This window comes from Antedon mediterranea, chromosome 2 (genome assembly GCF_964355755.1).
Source record: "Antedon mediterranea chromosome 2, ecAntMedi1.1, whole genome shotgun sequence".
Taxonomy (NCBI): Eukaryota; Metazoa; Echinodermata; class Crinoidea; order Comatulida; family Antedonidae; genus Antedon; species Antedon mediterranea.
Window position 1 is genome coordinate 8,780,366 of NC_092671.1, and position 25,900 is coordinate 8,806,265.

Sequence of the window (25,900 nt, forward strand, 5' to 3'; positions counted from 1 at the left end):
TTGTTTTCCAAAAGATTATTGTGAACACACTCCTTCTGTTATAGAAATTCTGAATATCAAGCCCATAACCTGTTGTTTGTATATTTACATTGTCTACGGAGCTATGCGTGACAGACAAGTACAGAAAAAGATGGCGTTTGTACTGGACATTTTTTTTTCTGTACACATAAAAAAAAAAACAAAAAAAACTGTAAATATTCTGGCAACAGATTGAACGGGTAGGGGGAGTAAATTCTTTTGAGGATGACCCAACATATAATTTAGCGGTTCTTCTTTCCAAATAAAATATTATCTTTTTCTGCTTCAGTTCAATGTTGCATGTACTTTTTAGACATAGAATCTTACAGTAATTTATACAATATGACCCAAAGCCATGAACTTTATTAAAAGAAAAAATGTTTATATATCAACAGGATGGCTGCATTGTCACCTGTTTCAGTCAGCTGCTACATTTAAACACAACAATAGACTTTAAACCAATTTTAGATTCACTGCTGTATTTAACTTTGTAAAAAATTTAAATAATTCAAAATGTATTTTAGGAACAACATTTTAAAGGTAGAATAATATATTTGGACCTTAAAACAAAGACAGGAGAAGGCTCATGGAATAACTATCAACCTATATTGTTTCTTTACAATATTTAGTTTTATATAGGGGGTAGGTTAATAAGTTGTAACATACCAGCAAGTAATACAAATGAAACCTTACACTAAACATAAGGACCTTCTTGCCACACACAATCTATATACTGTATCACAATTACAAATTGTGGGTATAAGGTGCAGCATTAAAGCATTGTCTACACTATCAAACTTTATGTGTTAAAAATGTGATGTGCCCATATATGGACAGGATTATGTCATATCAATATCATATCTGAGCATATCACTACCATATTTGTCAAACTAGTTTGATAGTGTAGACAGAGAAATTCTTCCTCCATTGTTAATTTTGAAATGTGAAAAAAGGAACACTTAATTGGGATGGGGGAATCGAGACCCATGTTTTCCCTCGTTCCCAACATTCCCAGATCAGCACATATTACCCATTGTCATACATTATACATTTCCTTGAATTTGTTTGATATATAGGTAACACCTGCTATGACACAAAGCTGCAGATATATACAGTAAAACCTATTGTACCTATAAAATGCATGAAAAAGAAAATGATAATTAGCATCATCATTAAATCCTTGCAGTTACAAAACAGTTTACCAGCAAGTACTAAGTGCTAAAAGAATATCAAGGCCATTGTATTGCCATTACCAAGGGTGTAAAATGTAGGCTATTTCTGATTGTTTCCTGTTATTAAATTCTTTTGTTGTATTCAACAATTTTATTTATCCAATCATGGACCTATAAAAGGCTCATGATCCTACTTCCAAACATATCATTGAGAGTTGAAGATTTGATTAACTAATTAACAGTGGAACTCCTAAGTGTTATTTTTAATGCATACTACACTCATCTTCAATATCATACTATAATGCACTGTACTTTAAAATGTTGTGCAAACTTTCAAAAAGCATGATTGAGATGTGTACACACATACATCCTGTTTTAAAGTGCCAGATACCATGGTTTCTATTTCAAAATGTAGCTGTTGATTTTTCGTTTACTTCATGGCTTGTATAATATGCCTGTCACCCATGGGTATTTATTACTGAACACATCATCAGAATGAACTGGACTTCCTCTTTTAAAAGTGGTTGTGAACAAACATGATTTGTTAATCGTTAATTATTCCTGAATAAATCAAATATCAATATGAAAGTAACATAACAAGACCATAAATGAATGTATACCAAGTGCCAATTCAAACTAATTAGTTTCCAAATATTATAGATATTGACAAACAATACAAAATAGAATATTGTCTTGTGTGAGATAAGAAAGAAGTAACAATATAATAATATTCAAGTTTATATAGTACAAATATCCACTCTAAATGTTAAAACATTTTCAGTACATTCTTCTCTCTCCTATGTTATGTCCTTGCCAACATTTATACAGGCGCCGATATTCTATACATGACAGGAATATTATGATTTACACCGGATCTACAATTTTAAGTTTCCTATCTGAGCTGACTTTTTCCACCGCAGGAACCATGGTGAGAGTTGGCCACGAACCCATACCACTAAAGCAACTACGGATTGAATACAGCCTCCCCCTGTCATAACCACATAAGCATGAATCATAATGTAGTAAAAGTAGGCAGACTTAGAAATACTTTTAATTTGGTTTGACAACAGATTCTTGTTATTTTCCACATTATACAACAACCTGTAAGACCAGATCTTTACTGTAAACTATGGTTTCAGGTTTGGAATTCCTCTAAGTCATGGTTCATGCTGTGAGCCAGCAGGGTTAGAATTAGGTCAATATTATCATAGCACTATGAAATCTTGTTTTCAAAAGTTATTGGCAAATACATAATGTGGAAACATATTATTACTATAGTAATTGGGTAGGCAGACATTTTCTTGTATCTGGCTTTCAGATCTCGGGCTTAACATAACAAATATACTCATAGCTGAGCTTAAGGTGCAGACAGGCTAAATACATTAATCTCATGGGCTAAAACCATCATATTAATATTAATCCCTTCAGGTATTAATTTTAATTTTTGAAAATTGAAAATTTCTGTTACATTGCAATGTGGGACAAAAAGGCCCTTAAAGAAGTTTACAGTAGTATTGAAGTTTATACTTATTTGTTGCTTTACTTATATATAGGCCTATATCTATCTATCTATCTATCTACAATATATTAAAATAGCGTTTTTGTTTGCTACAAATGTTTGTTATTTCACACATCTATACAAATGGGGTATCAAAATGACCAGATGGTCCAGGGATGATTTTAAACTACATTTAAATATTTGATAATTACCATTATAACATTATATAGAAAAAAAAAATTTTGTTTCAAATCATTATTATTCATGAAGTGCCAATGGTTAGGATATCACCAAGATCATGTTGGAAACTCTTTACCAGGGGTTACCAGCTGTGGTATGGTTACAGAAACCAATTTAGTTGGTGGTTTGCTGAAGGTCAAAATCATGTGTATGGTAACTTGTTGCTATGTATAAAGCATTCCTATTGAATGCCAGATGAATGTTGTAGTAGTAGGTGGTTTATGCTAACACTTTCCTATATAGTGGTATGCGGCATACGAAAACATAAATTAGCAGGCCTGAAGATAATCTGTGTATCAACAGTTAGGCAATAATTATGTGCATCTGTATGATCACATCATCATTTTATACAAACAAAGGCAACTTGTCTACAAATTAGAAGAGGTTTACTATGCATCTATATTCTCTATTTGATTATCAAAATCAGAAAACCTGTGATGAAAATAGTAAGGTAATAAAAAGAAAGAAAAACTGTGTACACAAGGTTTGTAGCCTCTTTTTTCTCATCAATTGAAAGCAAAAGTCTGCACCATTTTAAAAAAAAAATGGAAATGTATCACAAAAATATGTTAAAAAAATATAAAAGATACAGGAATTGGCTCGTCAACTATATTTGGTCATCTGGGGTCCACTGTTTTAATTTTCAAGTGTAATGAAAGAGGAGATGAGCTGGGTTTCGTAATTATTTCTGTAATTATAACCTAATTGAATGAATGCTTCCTCTCGTCTCATAGTTTAAAGAAAAATAAACTTATGGTTTTTTAAGCTGCTCTCCTAAACCTTAATAAAACTGTAAAAAAATGAAAATATTATTATACCTCAAAACACCACACACATGCATATCAATTTAATTCTTCACATCAACCAAACAATAAGAAACCAATTAACTAAACAAACCCAAAACTTACATGAAATACAGTTTCCTATATTTATAAATCCTTTGCAATTAAATAATGTCCAAAATTGGCCAAAAAGAGAACTTTAAGCCAAGGTTAAGAGTCTCTGACACTACTAGACTTGAATGGAATGTGTTTTCAACTCAACCCTTGATCAGTCAGGAAGAACTTTTTCAATGGAATGTACCATTTACCAATAGGGTTTTCGGTGAAATTTTAGACTTTTTTTGCATGCATGGGTGAACACAAAGGAAACAAAATACTACTGTACAAAGGACACTGACCTTGCTAGTAGTGGGTAACAGATATTTGTTTTGTTTTAAAATATTATTTTTAAATAATTAGCTATCACCACATAACTTTTGTAATTTCCTAATTTTCATTTTTTGTTAATTTTCATTAACATTTATAAAAAAGTAATTTTCATCAGTACTGTATTGCATTGGTATTAAATCAGTGCATGTCTATACAACATAACTAAAGTATATCCTAGTGATTTACACAGGTGCAGCAGATACAACAAGGAGGTGTGAATATGAAATAAATACAAATATACAATATTTCCAGTTGAACAACCTTCTAAAAACAAGGGCATGTTCTCAACCCTTGCCCGACTATTTACTGAATCGGCCCTGATAAACAATAGATTTATTTTGACAACATTCATAACCAGAGTGTAATAGTCAGTACATCTAATGAGATACTAATAAACTTAATAACTTAATTTACACATTTATTAGAAAGACTACTAAAAAGAAATTGGTATACTTTTGTACAACCCTTTTGATTGATCCACATACAATAGAGGGCAGTATACCGATTTAACACTTTTTTTTCTCCAAAAAGTACAGCTAATAAATGGTAACATAATGGATGCCTAATAAAGAAAAAGATCAAAAGGTGAAGTGCAGATAGTTTTGAATTCATTCTTAGTCTTAAATAGTAGGTTCATATAAAACAGAAGGCAGTCGTTGAGCTTGTATTATGCACTACCTCCCTACCTTGGATTGAAACTACATTTTATGCAATATTAATATATATTATATGAGTTCAATTTATCATTTTTTATTTTTTTTTGGTTATAGAATTTTAGGGGTGACCCTTGAGAAAATGATCTAAAGTTGTTTTAGTCTAACCCCAACATTCTGGTTTATTATAGTTACAGAAACAAAATTCTAAACTAACTTCATTTTTACTTTATTTCATTTTATGATGTTGTATCGCAATCCTTACTATATCACTAGCAAGCTGGAAAATCCACTGTAGAAAATGTGGATTTTGCAAAGTGGTTGAAAATTAAAAATAAGGATCAAGTTTGATGTAATACTACTATGTGAGTCAACCAACATGCTTCTCCACAGGATATCAAAATGGGTAAATACAACATAACATACTCAGTCATGTAAAGGATGACATATCTATAAATTAATGTCAAACATATGTTTTTACCTGACTTTCATTACTAGAGCAATCGCTACAAGACACCAAACTCATAATTCCTTTCAAGTCTGTGTGATGCTCGGTCATTGTAAGTGCCAGTGAGTTCTAAAAAAGCAAAGAAAAAACAACTTTTTATTAAAATATATTATTTGCCTTCCAGAAAGGGAATGGAATGTTCACTGTGTTTTCAAAATGTTTATACATAAACTTTGTACACAAAAAAAATACTATTTAATGACTGTTGAATAGTGTGTACTATTGCACGCCATGTGATCCACAATCGTCCAATCAAATGACTGGAATTTATTTAAGTGTTATATAACATGTAATTAAGTTCTTCTGCGGCCCCAGACATAACATGTTATGGTATATTTGTTGCTTTTGGGCATCGATTTTTGATGTCGAATAAATAAATGAATGTACATATACCTGAATTTGAACTCTACTAGCAAAAATAGTGTGGGTTGCACTAATGTAATTTATAGAAATCAAAACAAGATTGCTGGTAAGTGATTAATTCTGACAGTTGCAACATTTCCAAATGATTAGTTTCTTCTTTTTTTTTATTAGTGACTTTAAGATGCTACAGTAAAGTATTTGCTAGGATCTGTCTAGGATGCAGATAATCTAATTGCGTTTAAATAATCTTTATTCCTTTTTTGTTTTAAAATAAATAATTGAGTAATAATGATACATTACAATAAAAGAAAATAATAACAGGTTATTATCTATTATTACAACAGTAAAGAAAGGTTTGTAGTAGGCCTCCACCATATGTTATTCCTAATAGGACATAAAGTTAGAGCAATGTCTTAACCTCTGTCTACACTATCAAACTTTATGTGATGTGCCCATATATGGACATGATGTCATATCAATACCATATTTGGGCATATCACACTTTTTTTTGCCAAACTAGTTTGATAGTGTAGGCAGAGCTTTAGAGGATTGATCATCACTAGACAAATAGACTGGTAAGATATGAACAATTGTAGATTATCATCAATTATATTATTATACAAATTCTTAATGTCTGATTTTCCTTAAATTCTTTATTCCGAATGTGTTTTTAATGATAAAAAGCATAAATTTGCAGGTTTGGGATCTCAAAAGACATCTTCCTTTCTGTTTCTGATATTGGGTTGACTGTACAATGAAATAGATATTAATTAAGGCAATGCTTTATGATAATGGCTATGAATGCCCTAATTGTACAATAGATAAAAACATAATAAAACCAGTAGGCCTACCTCCAATGTATTATATTGCTTCTTGCTCTCCTGCACTTCTGCTTCTATTTGATTTATTTCCGATTCCAACTTCACGATGCATTCTGAATTAACATTTATTTAAGACAAAGATATTACTGACAATAAATTTCAGATTTAAAAAAAATAGCTACCTATAAACATTTAACATGCTAAGTACAATAATATATTATATGTAATAAATGCTTTACCTTCTTTTACTTTCAAATTGTCTTCGAGTTTGTTTAGTTCACTGAAATAATAAATTTTAAAAAAATATATAATTTCAATAATAATATTTACAGATTACAAATTGTTCAAATAGCAAAGAAAAAGATATTGGCAAATACAAACAGTGAAAGTGATTTGTGTAAATTTGATTAAGCAAAATTGACTTTAAGAAATTTATATTTTTCTGAATGAGGGGCTAATAACCTTTGCTTAAAGATTTTATATAAACAAGTAAATTAAGTATAATGTAAACACAATATAATTCTAATATACTATAATTACAGTTTAACTACTTACATTTGTTGTTGGTCAAGTTGACTTTCCAACTGTTGCTTATGCTGAAGTTGCTGTTGCAATGCGTGGGCTGCCGTCTGAGCCTCATCCTGCATACTAACAAACTCTGCGTTACATTTATCAATCTACAACAAATGGAGGAGTGGGCAGAAAACAACACATTTGAATGTAATTATGTACATATGTAAACGGAGAGGGAGGTGGGTTGAGAATAACAATCTTATTTACACAACTTTACAGTAAAGAATGTCACATAAAGTTTGATAGTGTTGACAGAGTTTTAGAAAGGAAAACATAGGACTTACTTTTTCATCTAAAATACAAATATTATCATTAGCTTTTGATAATGCTGAAATTAACCTATCGTTCTCTTGTCGTAGTGATTCCAAATCCGGTTGAGACTCTGGTTGCTTTTGTAAAAGCAAAAGTGTTTCTGAATGTCTTTTTATCATCTTGCCATTTTCATCTATAAAATAAGTTTTATTTAAAAAAAAATAAAGAGTATTCTGGTGTGGATTTAGGCGGGGGATTAACAGGCTTTAGTCTGTTAGCCCTCTTCCTAAAATTCAACAGCCATGTCATTTTAAAATAAAATAATGATTATTTTCTGCAACAATTTTTATCCTTTATGAAATAGTTAGACCCCAACACCTCCCCCACCCCATCACTAATCTATGATGCTGGATCCACCCTGTTATTTAAATAAAAATAATAATTATGATATAAACCATTTTTTGGATCATGTGACAATGTTGGTATTGGGCAAATCTTGTTTAAATTGTCTTTAATTAAAGATTTATGATTCCAAATATGATATTCAACATTTCCAATAAAAAACAATTTCTAGGAAATGTTTGTAATCTGTTAACAGAGGTATTCATTCATTCAAGTATATTCATATTAATGATTACGTATATCATGGAGAATGTCTTTATGTTCTCTAATTGGAAAGATATTATTTCAAATAAGACATAAAATCCACTGTAATAGTATAGAGAGAGATTGATAATTAAACAATGACATACCTCTCAGTTTCTTGATGATTTGCCTTAACTTTGCAATTCTATAAAAAAAAAGGTAAACATTGAAAATATTTAGTACCAATTTTATTCATTTGTGGAAATTTAATGTGCCTTTTGGTCAAAATAAATAACTAGTATGTGACATTAAATGGAATATTTAACAAAAACATTAAAAAGGGGGACAATATATATATTGCATACATTTTTTTATATATACAAGTTCTATAGTGCGTATTACAGAATATATCATATATAAAGGATTTGCTATAAAAATACAACAATTAACAACAATAAAACAATCCAAATACAGCAATACCTTCCTTCTGATTCAGACTTTTCACTAGCAAATGACGTCACATATTCTAAAAGTGCGTCAACATCTGCATATAGAGGGTTCTCAGGCAATATCTACAAGGACAAAACATTATATTACATAAATGTTTACTCATTTAACTTGGCATTAACAATATGAAGTAGCTTATATTTTACATCTGTGTGGCTACCCACAAGCTGTCGAGCAATGAATGAGAAACAATTTAGGCACTGAAAAAATAATACAGAGGCTCTGTTCCATAGTACTGTAGCAAAAATAAAAACAGATTGGTTCAATTTTTTTTAGGCAAAATAAAAAAGAAATTATTTTGGAATTAGAAACTGAACAAAAATGTAAAAAATGTAAGAACAAGCCAAACATTATTTACACTATCACAAGCATTCTATCATGTGAGAAATATGAAATATTAATGTACAAGTTTTCCATATTTGATATGTTTAGTATTTTGCAGTTATAAGTGCTTAACCCACAGATCGTGGCTCAGTACCAATATTGTTCTCAGTGGTAAAAACAACACCATATAATTATTAAGAAAATAAGTTTAATTTTAATGTAAAATTTTAATTCTAAAATAGAACAATTCTAATTTATTTGTGTCTTAGTCTACTACAATAAAATAAAACTAACATATTTTTATGGCATTTATGATGATACATTTATCAAACCTAAGTGAAGATTTCATTGCTGTTAGTTTTGGAATGAAGAAAAATTTTTTAAATTACTAAACTAAGATCTGTTGTACCTGTTTGTCTGTGAGTCCCTTATCAACCAATGCCTTTTGTTCCAGTATGTTATGAATCTTCTGTTTAATAGAATGTTCCCTCTTCTTCAACTCGGAAGTAAAATTGTTGAGTTTTCCATCACCTACACTAAACAGATACTCATCATCCCTACCAGTTTCGATTGGTGTTCCACAGAGTGGGGATGGTAGATTACTTTCCTGACTCACCTAAAAAAAAAATTTATTAGTGTGATATGATTGTATGTCAAATATTTTTTTCCTACACAATAAACTTGTTTTTTAAATATGATATGCAGTAGAGCCCCTAATAAATGGTCACTTTTGGAACCCATAATGTCCCCTTAATAGGAGTATCTCCATAAAACACCCCCAGTTCATTATTTCATATGTGTCCCTTAATAGGAGTGCCCCTTAAATAAGTGGGGTTCTACTTATTAGGCGTAACACAAGAGTCATACAGGTAGGCCTCTGGTATAGCACTTCTAAAAGAAGGACCCTCCAACACTGGGTAGTTGCAGGGGGATGTTCAATCTCTCTCTGGAGCCCCTGGGTTTAGCCAGTGAGCACTCAGAGCAACCACTGGTTCTACTGTAATTTTGTATTATTCCATCAATACTCTACAGTAAACAAATTCACTAATTGACCAGCTATTATATGACATCAAAGTACTGTATTCTAAAAATCAACATAATTTGTCTAAATTAGGTTGCTTTTGTAAAATGTATAATGATTGCAATTCATCCTTTTATCATATTTATAGCAAAAGGCAAGACTATAAAAATATATGTTATATTAAATTAAATGTTACAAATATTATTAAAATTAGACAAATTGAAGCAAATCTGTGGTTAATCATGTGATTTACGGCATTTCTCGTTGCCAGTTTGGGTAAGGTGTTGAGACTTAAACAGGAAATTGAAAGCATAATTACAGGCAAGCTGTCAATGGCGATAAGAGGCTATTTACAAGTAAATTTATAATCCCTTCTAAATAATATAAGGGGTACTGGGGACATACAGCAACCAAATGGAGCTATATATTTTCTCTAGTCGTACAGAAATGCATTTCACAAGATTAAAAAAAAAAAAGATAAAATATAAAATCCTTTATGGTTGTCCTTATGTAGCAGTGTTTTTGTACCAATATTTGTTATACTTTGGCATATAATAGGTACAGCAGGGAAAAATTTCTTTTTACAATTTTTTAATCAAACTAGCAGATAAAATAATTTATGATGTCAGGCATTTTAGTCTATCACTGTTATTTTTCAATTTACAAATCAAAGCATAGTTACACAAAGGTCATAAACATATCAAAGCCCATTAAAAAGTGCTGGGCCACTTGCATGACGTTGAAACTGCCAAATAGCTTCACATTTTGGAAAGGCAAAACTAATATAAATCAATTAATTTTACTGACTAATGACTTCTAATGACTGTCATTAGACATTGCATTCATTAATTATGATATATTAACCATTGTTTCTCTTTGTAGAAAATTACTTATTTTTTCCATAATTATAAGTAGTGGCAACACAATCCCAGTTTCTATTTTGTCAATTAGATTAGATATTATTTAATATCCTCATCTTGAATGAGACCATACCATTATCCATCAGCATGTAATAGTTGACCAGTAACTTGCATTACATATACTAATAATTAAATTTGACCTATACAGGTGTTTTCTGGGTCCTAAAGTTGTCCCTCTTAATATGACTGTCCTCTTAATATGGGTGTCCTCTGAATAGGGGTTGACCATGTGTTAAATCATATATTGCCCCTTATTAATTTCATAGAAAAGTTCCCCTTAATGGTGGTGTCCCTTGAATAGTGCTGTCCCAAAAAAGGTGTTCCACTGTAATTGAAATGAAATATGAACGACATGCCTTACTCTTTATAAATTGAGTTAAAAAAAAGTTTGCTTTACTAACCAAACATTTGAGCTCGGAATGCAAGCTTCTAACAACAGGGACAACCCCTTTCTGAGGAGTACTCGTATTGATTGGGGTCAGAGAGCTTCTTTCAGTATAATCATCAGTGACATGTTCTTGTGATTGAAACACCATTAGTTCTTGTTTAATCTCAAGAATCTGATTCTCTAGCTGGATCTTCTCTGTTTTGAGTTTCTAGATTGACAATAAAATTAATAATGAGTAATAAAGTGTAGTTTATGATAATACAGTGTAACTTTATTACCTTTGAGATCCAAGAAATGTCCCCTTAAATAGAGTTGCTCTTGAAACGTAGTTAGCTATAGTGTTCAAAGATATATTGCCCCATTTATTTAATGGAAAAGTGGCCCCTTAATAGAGGTTTCCTCTGAATAGTCCCAAAAAAGGGGTTCTACTATGATAGATTCATAAAAACCCTTGATAAATTAATGTTGTAGAATAAAAGATAGCTCTAATATTGCCTCCCTCAATTTTCCAACCCAAAATGAAAATATATTGAACATTCAGTACTGAAGACAATGCTTGTGGAAAAATAGTAAATTTTAATATTTAATAAGTAAAAAAAAAAGAATATGAATAGTGTACAGTAGTATAATAGATAGAAAGAATAAATAATTGGAATATGCAGATGATGGTGGGTGAATAGACATTTAAAAGACAAAAGCTGAAGTTTAAATAAACATATACAAAGGCCTATATAATAGCTTATATAATAGCTAGACAAGTGTATGTAAATATGCAATTATCAAAGGTAAAGTATAAAGGACAAATGTCTTGAAATGATATATTAATTATTGTAGCTAAGATAAAGGAAGCTATAGAGATAGAATTAAAGCTGCTCAAAACATGTCAAAACTCATGGAATGTATCTACAATATAAATGCTATAAATCAACCATCCAGATATGACTATAGTTTGAATCCCTGCCCTCCTCCACAGCACCCATGCAGTTAAATTTAAAACTTCTTTATAGTAATTGATGAAATTAGACCTAAATCTATTATTTTACAGCAACAACAAACATGTTTTAAATACTATACTAATATGGAAATAATAATAGTGCTTCAGCCAACATAAGCTTGTCTGAAAATTTGAACGTAATATAAAATAAAGCTTAAATTCAAAATATCCAATATTTTTGTGAGAATATTTAATTAGATTAAAATACTAAAATCATTGAGAATATATGATTGCATTAGGCTTGCAGGGTAGTTTGCATGGGTGCTGTGGAGGAGGGCAGGGATTCAAACTATAGTCATATCTGGATGGTTGATTTATAGCATTTATATTGTAGATACATTCCATGAGTTTTGACATGTTTTGAGCAGCTTTAATTCTATCTCTATAGCTTCCTTTATCTTAGCTACAATAATTAATAATTAGTAATTTGATTTATAAATAGTCTTCCATTATACTATAACCATGCAACTTTAATCTTATTGGTTGGACCTCTTGGAAAAAAAATATGTTAATAGTGATTATTACAGATTAACTTATGACATAACAACTTCGCTATTGTTAAATTATGAGAATGCGATTTTATCCTTCAGGTAATAACTATAGTTTTAAGCCCTGTCTACACTATAAAAAAAAATGTGAGGTGCCCAAATATGGTAGTGATATGCTTAAATATGATAGAGATATGACATCATCATATGGGCACACCACTTTTTTTTTTGACACATAAAGTTTGATGATGTAGACAGACCTTTACTTATTGGTTGGCTTGTGATGGTTTCAAAATAATATTCACTTAGTGTGCTTAACTAGACATTTCTAACTGAACTACACTATAACTGGCAATGTAAAAGAATTTAGAATCAATAACGACGTTATTGAATGGTGTTTATGGGATCCAACCTTACAATAGATCAAATCAATAAAAGTGATTTGGTTTTACATGTAAAATATTTGTCATATAATATTAGGGAATATTAGATTAGTTGTAATTTTACATAATAAATAAGGAATATCATGTGACACCCTATATTGTTGAATTTAATAATAAGAAGGTTACATAATATAACATGGATATACAAATATACAATTATCTCATTGTAAATATTTTTTTTATTTTTTTTAATATAAATTTTGTTTAACATGGTACAGTAGCTTTCATTTGGTGTTATTCTACAATTGCTGTTTACAAAAAAAATATATTTATTATTTTCTATGAAACATACAGTCAAATACAAAATTAGTTTATTATTATTATTTTCCAAAATAAAAAATACATTACTTTTTCTAATGCTTTAATAGTAGTATTAAAGAGAAACTGGGAATAAATTGATGGGTTCGGTCAAAGTAAACTTGGTTTTTTAAAAGTGTGTAAAAAAAATACATACATCTTTTTCATTTTGTTCTTCAAGTAGAACAGTTTGTAAATCTTCACATTTCTGAACTCTCTGATGAATAAAAAACAATATAACATAAAGTACAATAGGAATTTAGATTCACTTTTGATAGAATAATATTAATATCATAAACAAATCATGCATTCTTTCTCCAGAAGATCTATACTTGTTGTGCAATGTGCTAGGCCTGAAAATTGTGCGATGGAAAAATTTGAGTGTGAATTGTTACATGACCCAGCCTTTTACATACAAATTAATATGGAAGCGATTGATTAATTCTAGTATAGCATGCAAATGAGTTTAATGTTTTGTGTTAGTTAAATGGGTTCACATTGTTGAATAGAACAGTCAATCTTTCAACTCATGAAAATATCCTCCTATTCAACTAGAAAACGTTCATTATTTAAACAAAAATTGTATAATGTGCTATTATCACAAGCATAAGTTTAATTGGACCTTCACCATTCAAAGCATTGCAGTATATTTATACATAATATATGTTATGTAAGGTTACCATATATTACAAATAAATTTATTTTATCCTTTGCAGGAAATTATACCAATATAAAAAATAACATAATTACCTCAGATAGCTTCATCTCATGTTCTGTAAGGCATTCTTTAGTAGTCTCAAGACAGTTCTGTAAGAAATTACATATATATAATCATTATTAAACAATTTAAATACATTGTTACTATTAAGAGTCTCACTGCTGGTAATAATTATGACAACAGTTTAAATGGACTATATTATTACAAGGCAGTCTTATGAATATGGTAATTATTACTGAGTTTTGTTATGAGTTTGTAATTACTGATAAATGACCATATTTGGAATGTTCTTCATATTAGTATTTTTATGCTGAATTACTATATTTTCTTGTTTTGCTTTATCTTAAACATGACCAAATTCAGTGTTCAAAGAGGATAAGTACATTTTTTTAAATTGCATATTTAACGGTTTAAATTACATTAACATTTTAAATTTTATATATAGTAATAAAGTTCAATGATATTATCCTAAATAGTATACTCTGATTACGGTCATAATGAGTCATTACGTATACATCTGCTGTAAATTGGTATATACAGCCAACAAAACAAACTAGATGAAATAAATAGGAAATTCAACAGGAAACATTAGGAGGATCTAATCAAAATCTGCCTCATCTAAACTGTCATCTATATTATAAGAGAGTGCTTGTATGTTTTTTTGCTATTGCATGCATACATGTGAGATATTTAAATGTACTGGAAAGGTTTTAAACTACATTTTAACAATGTCTGGGGATGGGGGTTTTAGGGAAATGTAGTATCAAAATGAATGGAATTGTACTAAAGAATTGTTTTTAAACTACATTTGAAAACTTCCCTGGAGAGTGGGTGGGTAAGAGTTGGTATCGCTCTAGGGGGCGGATATCTTTGCTTTAATTAATATTTCATTTGTAATGTTAAAATAAAATTCTGTGGCTTACTTGATTTTTTTGTTTGTCAATCAAGGACATTAGTCACATTGTTTATATTGGATTGTATTGATGGTGCGGGTCAGAGATGGATATATTTATTAAACAATAAGTTTTATTATTTATTTACCATGTAATATTTGAGGGTTTCATCTGTTTTACTCTTCTGAGAATGAAGTTGATCCAACTCATGTTGTGTCTGTGACAACTTTAAATAGAAACAACAAAAGATGAGACAGTGTCATTTAATAAATTGCATATCAATTGCAATCAACATATCTTCAGTAAAAAACCTGACTCTATTGTCCATATGGTTACAAGATAAAGTTTATTCTTATATAATCAATGATAAGAATAGATTATGTAATTAGATTATATCGATCTATACAAATACAAAGTCCTCTTTCTCACTTATAAACTCATTTATCAGACGAAAAAAAAAAAGGTAGATATTAATGATAACGTTTACTTAATGTCTGTGTTCTCAGAAAGAAATAATGAGAATGCTGTAATTTAAAGTAATAAAAATCTCTTTTAGACAAGTCATTGCGATGCATACAAAATACCACTGACAATTAATAAAATAAATCATAATTACCTCATCCTCTAAGTTTGTAATTCTTGTTTCTAGAACTTCTCTTTCATATTCCTATTGAATACAAACAAAGAGTTTAAAAATGCTAAAATAACAAAAAACATGAATATTTATCTATTTGTAATGAGTAGTTAATGGACATTTTTTTTAAAGACATTATAAAGATATGAAATATGAATAATAAAAAATAAAGAAATTACTATTCATGCTGTTTACTGGGAATGCAATAGACATGTTGCAGCCATGTAATACATTTTAAGGATTTTTTAGTATAATTAGAAAAAAATGAACGAGACACTTTTTATGCCGTAGCAAATATTATAAAAACTCAATGGCAGTGTGCTCTTTTGTATGATGAATATAGGAAAAAAGAATAGTTTAATTTAAAACAGGACAAAAAAGGGTACAGTAGAATTTCTCCTTTAGAACACCTATTTAAGGGACACTCTGTTGGGCCCACATGGGTCTGTCTACACTATCAAACCAGTTTGACAAAAAAAGAGTGATGTGCCCAAATATGGTAGTGATATGCTCAAATATGGTAGTGATATGACATCATGTCCATATATGGGCACATCACATTTTTTTGTCACATGAAGTTTGATAGTGTAGTTGACAGAGCTTTAAGCAGGGTTATACCGTCTATTGTCAATCTCCAGACAGAGGTTTGAATTATGTTTGTATTAATGTATCGTCTCAAATCATCATATGGCTATATGTCTCTTTCAGATGATTGCATTAATACATCTTTCATCAATCAACTCATGCATTTATATCGATTTGTATCTTTTTATGCTTTCAGATATTTGTTTTCTAAAGTGAAACCGAAATGAAATACTTACAAGGTGTTGATATTTATTTTGTATTTCTTTTTTGGCATCTTCAGTACTTGAAAGTGTTATTTTTAGTTCTTGATTTTCTTGCCGTACACAGAGGTTCCTTTGAGTTATAACTTGTGAACTGTTCATGAAAAGGTAAAGTGAATATTCATGTCATTTATATTTGTTGACAATTAAAATTAGATTTGAACCTGAGACAAAAACAGGAAAATTGAGATTCAGATTTAATGACATCAGTAAAGCTCTGTTTACACTATCAAACTAGTTTGACAAAAAAGGTGTGATGTGCTTAAATACGGTAGTGATATGACGTCATCGTGTCAATATATGGGCACATCACATTTTTTGTCGCATAAAGTTTGATAGTGTAGACATAGCTTAACAATAGTAAAAACGTAATTAATACCCTTTAATTTGTAGCTTAAGCTTTTCTAAGTCCGCTACTAGTTGTGAATTACTTTCCTCTGTAACTTCAAGTTGGCTTTTTAATTTGGCATTTTGTTCAGTCAATTTCCGGATTTGAAAATTCTGATCATCAATCTTATTATGAAGATCGGCTGATTCTCTATGGAATAAATAATAAAATTTAAAAATACAAAAGAAATACAATCTTAACTACACCAACAAGTACTAAAACAATATTGATGGTAAAAGTGCCTATATGCACAGTCAAGCGTGCGTGTAATTTAATATTTTCTATCGGCACGGTTAAACATGCACCTTGTTCCCTGAAACAACAGAAACATTATTATATAAACTAATTTAATACACATTGTCAATCTTTTCTATAGAAATAGCATTGTCTATTGATGGAGAAATAGCATTGTCTATTGATGGATTGTATTTGATAAAGTAGTATAAATTGGTTCATAGTTTTATATTATGAGATGTGTAATATATAATGGGGGAAGGGCATAGAAAGGTTGGTGACCAAGTTTGTACTGTATTTGACACAAAATCAATAACACCTGAGTGAAGTTCTCATAAAAATACTGTATTTATCTCTGGTCAATATCATTACACAATTCTATGATCAATACAATAATCATAAAATGAGAACATTTATACCAACTAATTTATATAATGTAAAACAAATGACAATATGCACAGTAATAGTAAATTATATGCTCATATGTATTATTGTATTATATTCTACCAAAAGGACACAGAAAATAATGCCATTTCCTGCCATTAGGCACCCAGACTGTAACACGTCAAACTAGTCTAAAATACATACTGTATTACATCTAGACTAATATAACCACAGATATCACGTATGTTCAAAATGGTACAAGTCAACTGTGTTTTATTTGTTCAAACAATTACATATATAGATTAAACTGTATACATTGAATTTGAGAGCGAGTGCTTTTAATAATCAAAATAACAAGTTTAAAACATGTATTAGATATGCACAAGTTTACACCTGTTAAAACAGGATGATATTTTCCTTATTACTTACTCTTCATTTAGCCACATTAATTGCCTATTATTCCAAGTTGCGGTATCATTATCTATGGTATCCATGGTAAGATACAGTACCTGCAGTAGTATTCCTTATAAATGACTATTAGTATATATACACCTGTTAGAATTACAATATGAATACACCTTCCATCCAGGTTTGAAATGTAGACACAGAGTCAAAAATGGTCTAGTCACAGTTTCACAATACGAATACAGGCAACCACTGAATTTGCAGAATAATCAAGTGGAATTCCAATGTGAATACACCTTTAAACTGGTTTGCAATGTGGACACAGGCTAAAAATAAGTATAAATTCTCAAAATATAAACATCTTCACAGTATGAATGCAGGCAACCACTGAACTTGCAGAATAATCAAGTGGAATTGCAATGTCAATACACCTTTAAACAATTTGGACACAGGCTAAAAAATGTTTAATAGTAAATTCTCAACATATAACACTTTCACAGTAGGAATACAGGTAACTCATCAGATAGGAAAACACACTTTCATCAAACACAAGAAACAAACATTCTCTCAATGTGAACATGAGTATTCCAAATTAACAAGTCCTGCAGCAGCAAAACAAATATTACAAGCGTTGTTTGCGGTGAGTAGATCCAATGTGGTGCAGTGTCAGTTGACTCAATTATTTCAGCATTAGTTCTACTGCTACGTCAGAGGCAGCACAACAGGAAAACTTGTGATAGTGAGCGAGCTTAATCAAATCTTAGTGTGTGTGCATTTAACATTAAGGCCAGATTTTACCAATAGCAATAACAGAAAAAAGTGCTAAATATTTTCATAGCATGATGATAATTATCATGTGATCATGGAGTATTGGAAAATGGCCAACAATGACAGTATTGATTTTTTATTAATAGTTTTATACTGAATAACACATTTTGCAATAGAACAAAATAGCAAAAATAAAATTATATTGTGTAGATTTAATTAAACATAGCAATGGTTGTGGTCAAGGGGAGGAGGGGGTGATGATACCTTCAAGGTATATAAAAATATAAATTAAAACAACATAATGTTTTTGAAAACTAGGAATGAGAATAGGCTAAAGCCCAAACAGTCTCCAGGGGAGGTACAATAGAGAGCATGATTTTCATTCAAAGGGATTTGTTATGGCTTAGATTTAGTTCAATTTTTGTTTCTCTTTGCTCCATGGTTTCTGTTCGTCTTGTTCTGTTTTAATAAGAGAAATGTAAAAATGAAAATGAAATAAGCATTGACAAATAGCATCATAAAAAAAATCAACACCTTAATCTTATACATTTTTAAGTGACCTGAAAATCTTATCACAAACATAATGAAGTTTACTTTTAATTTAATTTTAATTACAAAGATTACTATATTATAAAACCTTTCTTTGGCTTTTACCTTCCAGATTTGATTAGTTTTGGAATTTTCATTTGCAAGATCCATGGGCAATTATTATTGGCTACAGCTTATATAGGAATCATTTCAAATTACTATACTGTATATTATTATTATTATTATTATTACTTGTATAGCGCACATTTATACAACATTTAATTATAATCAGCGGCGCTTCACATCAATTAGTACCGTAACATTGTTTGAAATATAGTGCTTTTAAATGTTTTTTAAACTGATTATAGTCGTCTAAGTGCTTAATGTGACTTGGTAATCTGTTCCAAATTTTGGGTCCTGCTACGGCGAACGAACGGTCAGCAAATGTCTTTCGTTTAGTTCGTGGGATTGTCAGGTTATAATTGCTGGTGCTTGAACGAGTACTGCGAGAAACATTCCGCACAGTAAGAATATCTCTCAGGTAACTTGGAGCGGAACCTTTAAGCGAACGCCATACAAGACACGCTATTTTGAATTGACATCTATGAGACATCGGAAGCCAGTGCAAGGATCGCATGGCGTTAGTTGCACTGTCATACCGACCTTTCCTGACAATTATTTTCGCAGCTTGGTGCAGTAACCTCTTCATTGGAGCAAGGGTATTAGCAGGTAGACCATAATACAATGCATTGGCGTAATCAATATGTGACAGCACGAGCGATTGAACAAAAATACTGTACAAAAGTTAACTACATTTTTAAAACATTAACTACATTTAATTTATTTTGTTTTCAATGTAGAAGTCAAATAGGTCTACTGTACTGAGTTTTTATTGAGTGAGTACAAATCAACGTACACACATTTTATCAAGTTTAATACATTTTTTTGTATTTAAACAAAAATTATTTTATAGATGTTAATCTCTAAATTAATAAATTCTTATTTAATATTTACCCACAGCATTGTTATTTTTTCAGTAATTTGCCTTTGGAATTATAATACTATACTCTAATTTACCTGCCAAATTGAACGCTGGTAATTTATTGTATTTTACCTATTAGTTAAAAGCAATATTAAAAAATGTGCCATTAAATTGGTGCACAGTATAACTATAAAGGGTTTATATAATAATGTCAAGGAGGCAGAGTTTATAGCTTTCATTTTTTAATCAATATAAAATATCGATCAATGGTTGTGTAAGATTATTTATATTACAAAATATTTTAATATAATAAGTTCAACTTAATCATAAAAAGGTTAAAAGGTTAATGAATTTTCATTTAAAACTAGGCTCAAAATTTGATAATCAAATCTACAGAACTATGTGCCAAACTCTTATGTTATCAATTGAAAAAAGGGGCTTTGGTAAACAAATACAAACATATGTGTTACAATGATAAAAGACTTATTCCCCTTTTACAACCATAAACCAACCTGTGTCGAATCCAGATAATTTCCTTTTTATCTAATTTAGTAACCAGGGAATGACATGGGTTGCTTTTATTTACACTGCCATCCTGTGTTAAATGTTCTTAATAAAAATATTGCCCTCTGATGTAAAAGAGACACCATTGTAACAAAAATTGCCAGTAGCTGCAATCCTTTCAATGATTGTTTTGCCTTAAAATCTAATTCAAACTTATTCTACGTAGTTATAACTACATTTTGTTTACTCATTAATCTATTTTCTGTTTATACAACTACTTTAACAAGCTTTTTTGTTAATGGGGTGGGATATATATCAGTGACTGCCTCATAAACTTTTACATTTGAAAAACTTACCCTTCAAGTAATGACATTTCTCCACCGTTTCCCTCTAAACTGCCATAACTAAACATAGAAACATCAAGACCTAGAAATCAAAGGAATATTTTATCAACAATTTTATAAAGTTGCTTCATTGAACGAAACAGATTGAGCAGTTTTGATTCTTATTAAGCTTGGTTCCCACTAGAACGTAACGCAAGGACGTAAACGCAACGCAAGCGTTTTAACCAATGACAAGCGAAGTTATAGACAGTTAGCAATCACAAGCGAATAAGCCATCGCTTGTGATTGGTCAATTCACTTGCGTTGCGTTACGTCCTTGCGTTGCGTCGCTAGTGGGAACCACGCTTTATAGTCATAATAAAGTAAGTGTATCTTTGCCATGGGTTAAATTTGTATCATGCGCCATTTACTGTATTATTTTTATTGCACAATAAGATAATGGTTCTATTTATGGTTCTATAGCACGGTAGCTTGGTGAATGTTTTATTTACAACACGACATTGCCTTTAACAGTCAATATTTCACCTCAGAAATATTCTCCCCAATAGCATTGCACATTTGGATACTATTCAATATCAAGCTTGCAATAAATTAAAAGTGAATGATCAACTTAACAGTAATTGAGTTTACTTTGGAACACATACTATAATATTGGTTTAGCATATTAAATCACTTTTTAATTATAGACCGAATTCTATGAAAGCAATACTGTAGTCTTAGAATAATGCTACTAATGTATTAATACGTAGAATAAACAAAATCAAACAATATTACCTGATGATCTATGACGCCTCCTACACCACTGTGCTATGGACTCCTCATCCAAAATTTGTCTGTTGCTCAATCCACTTTTGTCAAGATAAGAGTTGTCTGCATTTCTTCAGAGAGAGAAAAAAATCAATAACCTGCATGTGTTTATATGAACGACAGGAAATTTGGTCATAAACACATGTCATATTCAGAGAAATCACAGTACCTTTCATTAATAAATTAAGTTGTAGTACTGTTATTTATGAAGATACAGTATCTTTTATTGTGACAATCAATGGGAACAATGTACAGTAGGAAAGAATTAAATAAATGTGGAATAGATTAGTTCATATGATTTTTTAAATAGATTAAATTATTTAAAACTATTAATACATATTATAAAACTAAAGAATATGTCTTCATTGGTGATTATTCAGAATGTGATTCTACTATAGTTAAGTCTATTTGAAATTAGACAAAACCATATAACATCCCTGACGTGTCAATCACACCTTTACTTTCTCATTTAATTGAAACTAACTACTCTTGAAACACTATATCTTTAATTATTGTTTTGTAACTGTTCTTCATACTATGTGAACTTCTTTGGTTCATTTTAAAGATAGTGATTTTGCTGTTTGATCAGCAAATAAAGCCAAAAGCAAAATTATGTAATTTTCCCAATTTGACACATTGAGGCCAACTTAAACAGCGTCGTACGATGAGGCCTGGGAGAAAATTAAAAATGTTTAATGTTCTCTCAACGACCTAAAAACTACACCCTGGTGCTATCTTAAGATGATTCATCTCGTCGGGATTCAACTCAGACAGCACTGACGATTCAAGATGCTTCTGTTTGAGTTGGCCTTTACTAAAAAGTGGAGGCCTATTTTAGCAACAGAATGATGAATTCTGTATTATCCTAGCACAAGTTTTTTTAACAGTAACTAAGAATAGAAAGCATTTAATTTTGACAGTGAATTAGACAGTTAATCACCTATATCCATTAAATACTCAACAAAAACATGTCAATTTGTATCTTCTAAAACGATCTAACAAGTACTTTAATTACATTTACTGGATATAATTGCAATATAATTCTTCTACAAAAATCCATAAAAACTAATATGGTAATGGAAACTTACTCAAGTCTATATTTGTCTACCCACTGGTTGAATGCTGTTGTAAATGTGTAGCTGTCCACTTCTGTATCTTCACCTTTCGGATCAAGCAAATGAACAAGACCTTCCATTAATCTCACCTAAGATCAGAAAATAATTATTGTACAATACCTGTGAAATATTTGATAGACCCCTTTGGGAGATACTGTAAGGTTTGCAGTAGATTACCTGTATTAAGTTATGGAGATTATAGTGAACTAATGTATACTATCTCTGGTCAAGTAGAGAAGTTTTAATACAGAAATACTAAATAAATGTTTTTTTTTTTCAATAATAAAGAAAAGTTATGAATGTGTAATGAATAAACAAAATTGTCAATGCTTCTTAATCTCAACATTTTCTAATCTGTCTGTACAATCTACAGGTTTCTTTACAAAAATATTTTTTTAATTGGTTAGAATAAAGATGTGATTTTGAGCATAACTTTGCAGACATTTTAACAGGCCTTAATAATTTGTTTACTAAATCTTACCATTTCATAATAATGTACCTATCACTATTTAAAAAAAAAATGATTTTAAAATAAACAGAATGGATATTTTTTCCAACACAACACATTAATATAGAGTGGCCTTAGCGTATAGTAAACTCAAAGGTTGGAAATAAAGTGGACGCTATGTCTACTATAGGAATCTATTAACAACACTGTTCATGCAGTTTTCTACTGATTAAGAGTACTTATACAGATAATTTTACTTTGCTTAATTTAACTACGAGTTAAGTAAACAGATCATTCTATGAATATTCACAGCTGGCAAATTTCTCATAATTTATTAAAGAGTTTGTTTTATTTTCACTGCTGCACTGTACAGTACTGTGAGATTGCTAATTACAATAAAGGCATGCATACTGTGAAGGAAACTTAAAGCTTGGTTCCCACTAGGAATAATGTAATGCAAGGACGTATATTCAACGCAAGCGAGTTGACCAATGACAACCGTCAGTTCGCATAATCCATTGCTTGTGATTGGTTGCGTTGTGTTCTAGTGGGAACCAAGTTTCAAGCCAATATATTCACGCAATTGAACATTCCTGAGTTATGATTGGTTATGCATTTTTCCATGTCACAAAAAGTAGATTAAAATATCAATATGCATGCGCATTAGTAACAAATTTTGATTCGTGAAAAATAAATTAGCCTAGTGGAAAACCAGCTTTAGATACTGTACATAGAATAACCAAAATAAATATACATTCTAATTACTTAATTAATTGTAAGTAGTAAGTCAATGATAGCCTTGCAAATTGTATAATTGCTTTACTAAAAAGTCAATAACTAAATAAATCATGCAACAGCAAAAAAAAAAAAAGATACTTGGTTTGTTTCAATTCATTCACCAATAATAATGATAATCACTGTTTAAATTATCAAAGTAAAAATATATTTTAAATACTAAACAAACAACTTTTTAAAATTGTATCACTTTTATAATATAAAGTTTTTTTTAAATAAAACACTATTACCTGTGTACTTGCCTGTACAAGTTTGTTTTTGTACTATTTTTGACACAACCAGTTAGAAATGTATCCAATCAGTTATTTATTTCACAATTATTGCTGGGTGATTTCATATTTCTCTCCCTAAAGATTCAGTTTTTTAAATATACTGTAGGACCATACGTTAGACCTTACCTCATCATCGTTACGCATGGGCATGATGACTGAATGTACACAATCCACTAGATGCGATGGATGCACTTTCCCAGACTGTGTCACATCACAAGAACCAAATAAACTGTCCAATAAATTTTCCTCATTCACATATTTTTCCCTATTTCCTGCATCTGGCGTCTTGAGAAAACTCACAGCTTCCATGTTAATGAAGGAATAAGATATACAATCGGATCCACTTGTTGAGTTGTCTGATCCACTAGGTAGACGTTTTGGCCGGTATTTGCGTATACCAATATTTTTCTCTGGAGTTGAATTTTCTTCTAATTCAAATGACGAATCTCCTGATCCTTCAAATGTTTCAGTTGTTTTTGTTAACAAATTTGATGGAGATATATTAGAATTGATGGGTTCTTCAATTCTCACTGTATCCTTTGTGTTAGTCTCCATTTTGTTACCGTATTCTTCAGTAAAAAAAATATTAATTTTCATTATAAACTGCTATAAATATAAATTGGTTGCAAGTTAAATTTTCTTTTATGATTGTGTAGCATTTGTTTTCAATGACGTGAAAATGCTTGTAGGGACTGTACTGGACTATGTCTTAACCCTTTGAAGATGTGGTATGTATCCCATACGGGGTAATTTACTGTCCCAGGATGCGAGGCCCATATATGTACGGGTTGAATTTTTTGGGTCACTGAATTGCACTTTTTGAGCATTTGACCTTTGATCTAGGTAAAAAAATGCAATTTTTCGGAAGGCCAAAACATTTCACATAATAATGCATTTTTCCTAAACCTAAAATACCTTATCATTTAGCCTCACTCAGTCACTGTGGGTAGATATCTCGCGTCTTCAAAGGGTTAATAGAGTTAGTTAGCGCCTACTAAACAGTAAGGTAGGCCTACTAGGCCTAGTTAGTAGTCCTATATATAGGAGCCCCTTTTCCCAATTAAAAGTTCTCATCATTTATCTATCTTTTTATTTAGGATAATTTACCTCATTTACTTTAGGCATACAATTTGAATAAATAGTTATTTTAATGAATATTACATATAATAGGCCTACTTACTTCAACACTTGAAATTGAAAAGCACAATCTGTAAGGAAATCTACATAAAAAAACACCTGCTTGACGATGGTCCTGGCGACTCGCCTTTTTTTGGTTGATTTGGCAGTCTCGTACGTCTGACGGCCTTACCACCAGGCTAGCTAGCCTCTAGGCTAGGCCTAGCTTCTAAACTAGCTGAGCTGGTGACATTTACTACATGTTATGAATGGTATTTGCTTTACAGTATTTCTTTACCTAACAAATAAATAAATTATACAAAATATTTAAAAGAGCGCCTTACTTAACCTAGGCCTAGGCTAGTTTATTTCGATTTGATTCAAAAATCCCTCGCATAAGATGTTGTCTGCAGCCTCGGTGGTTGACTCGCTGTGTGTGTGCTA

General features: G+C 30.5%; 2 protein-coding genes across 2 annotated transcripts in view; both read right to left on the minus strand.

Moving 5' to 3' along the window:
- LOC140039241 (uncharacterized) overlaps positions 1-17,894 on the minus strand; it is a 56,832-nt gene extending 38,938 nt beyond the window's left edge. The window contains exons 1-16 of the mRNA XM_072084842.1: positions 17,802-17,894; positions 16,746-16,904; positions 16,343-16,460; positions 15,504-15,554; positions 15,036-15,113; positions 14,027-14,083; positions 13,434-13,493; positions 11,068-11,262; positions 9,135-9,341; positions 8,375-8,466; positions 8,062-8,099; positions 7,342-7,502; positions 7,040-7,161; positions 6,724-6,764; positions 6,515-6,597; positions 5,274-5,369 (exon numbers count right to left, since the gene is read on the minus strand). Coding sequence (XP_071940943.1) covers positions 5,274-5,369; positions 6,515-6,597; positions 6,724-6,764; positions 7,040-7,161; positions 7,342-7,502; positions 8,062-8,099; positions 8,375-8,466; positions 9,135-9,341; positions 11,068-11,262; positions 13,434-13,493; positions 14,027-14,083; positions 15,036-15,113; positions 15,504-15,554; positions 16,343-16,460; positions 16,746-16,904; positions 17,802-17,866 — 1,623 coding nt within the window. The 5' untranslated portion in view covers positions 17,867-17,894. The remainder of the gene's footprint in view (positions 1-5,273; positions 5,370-6,514; positions 6,598-6,723; positions 6,765-7,039; positions 7,162-7,341; positions 7,503-8,061; positions 8,100-8,374; positions 8,467-9,134; positions 9,342-11,067; positions 11,263-13,433; positions 13,494-14,026; positions 14,084-15,035; positions 15,114-15,503; positions 15,555-16,342; positions 16,461-16,745; positions 16,905-17,801) is intronic.
- A 1,034-nt stretch (positions 17,895-18,928) lies between these two features.
- LOC140039242 (uncharacterized) lies at positions 18,929-25,062 on the minus strand. The gene is made up of 5 exons (XM_072084843.1): positions 24,467-25,062; positions 22,799-22,914; positions 21,678-21,781; positions 20,916-20,985; positions 18,929-19,004 (listed from the first exon to the last, which is right to left on the minus strand). Exons 1-5 carry the CDS (start codon positions 24,935-24,937, stop codon positions 18,929-18,931), a joined length of 837 nt encoding a protein of 278 aa, XP_071940944.1. The 5' UTR covers positions 24,938-25,062.
- Between the last annotated feature and the right edge of the window lie 838 nt (positions 25,063-25,900).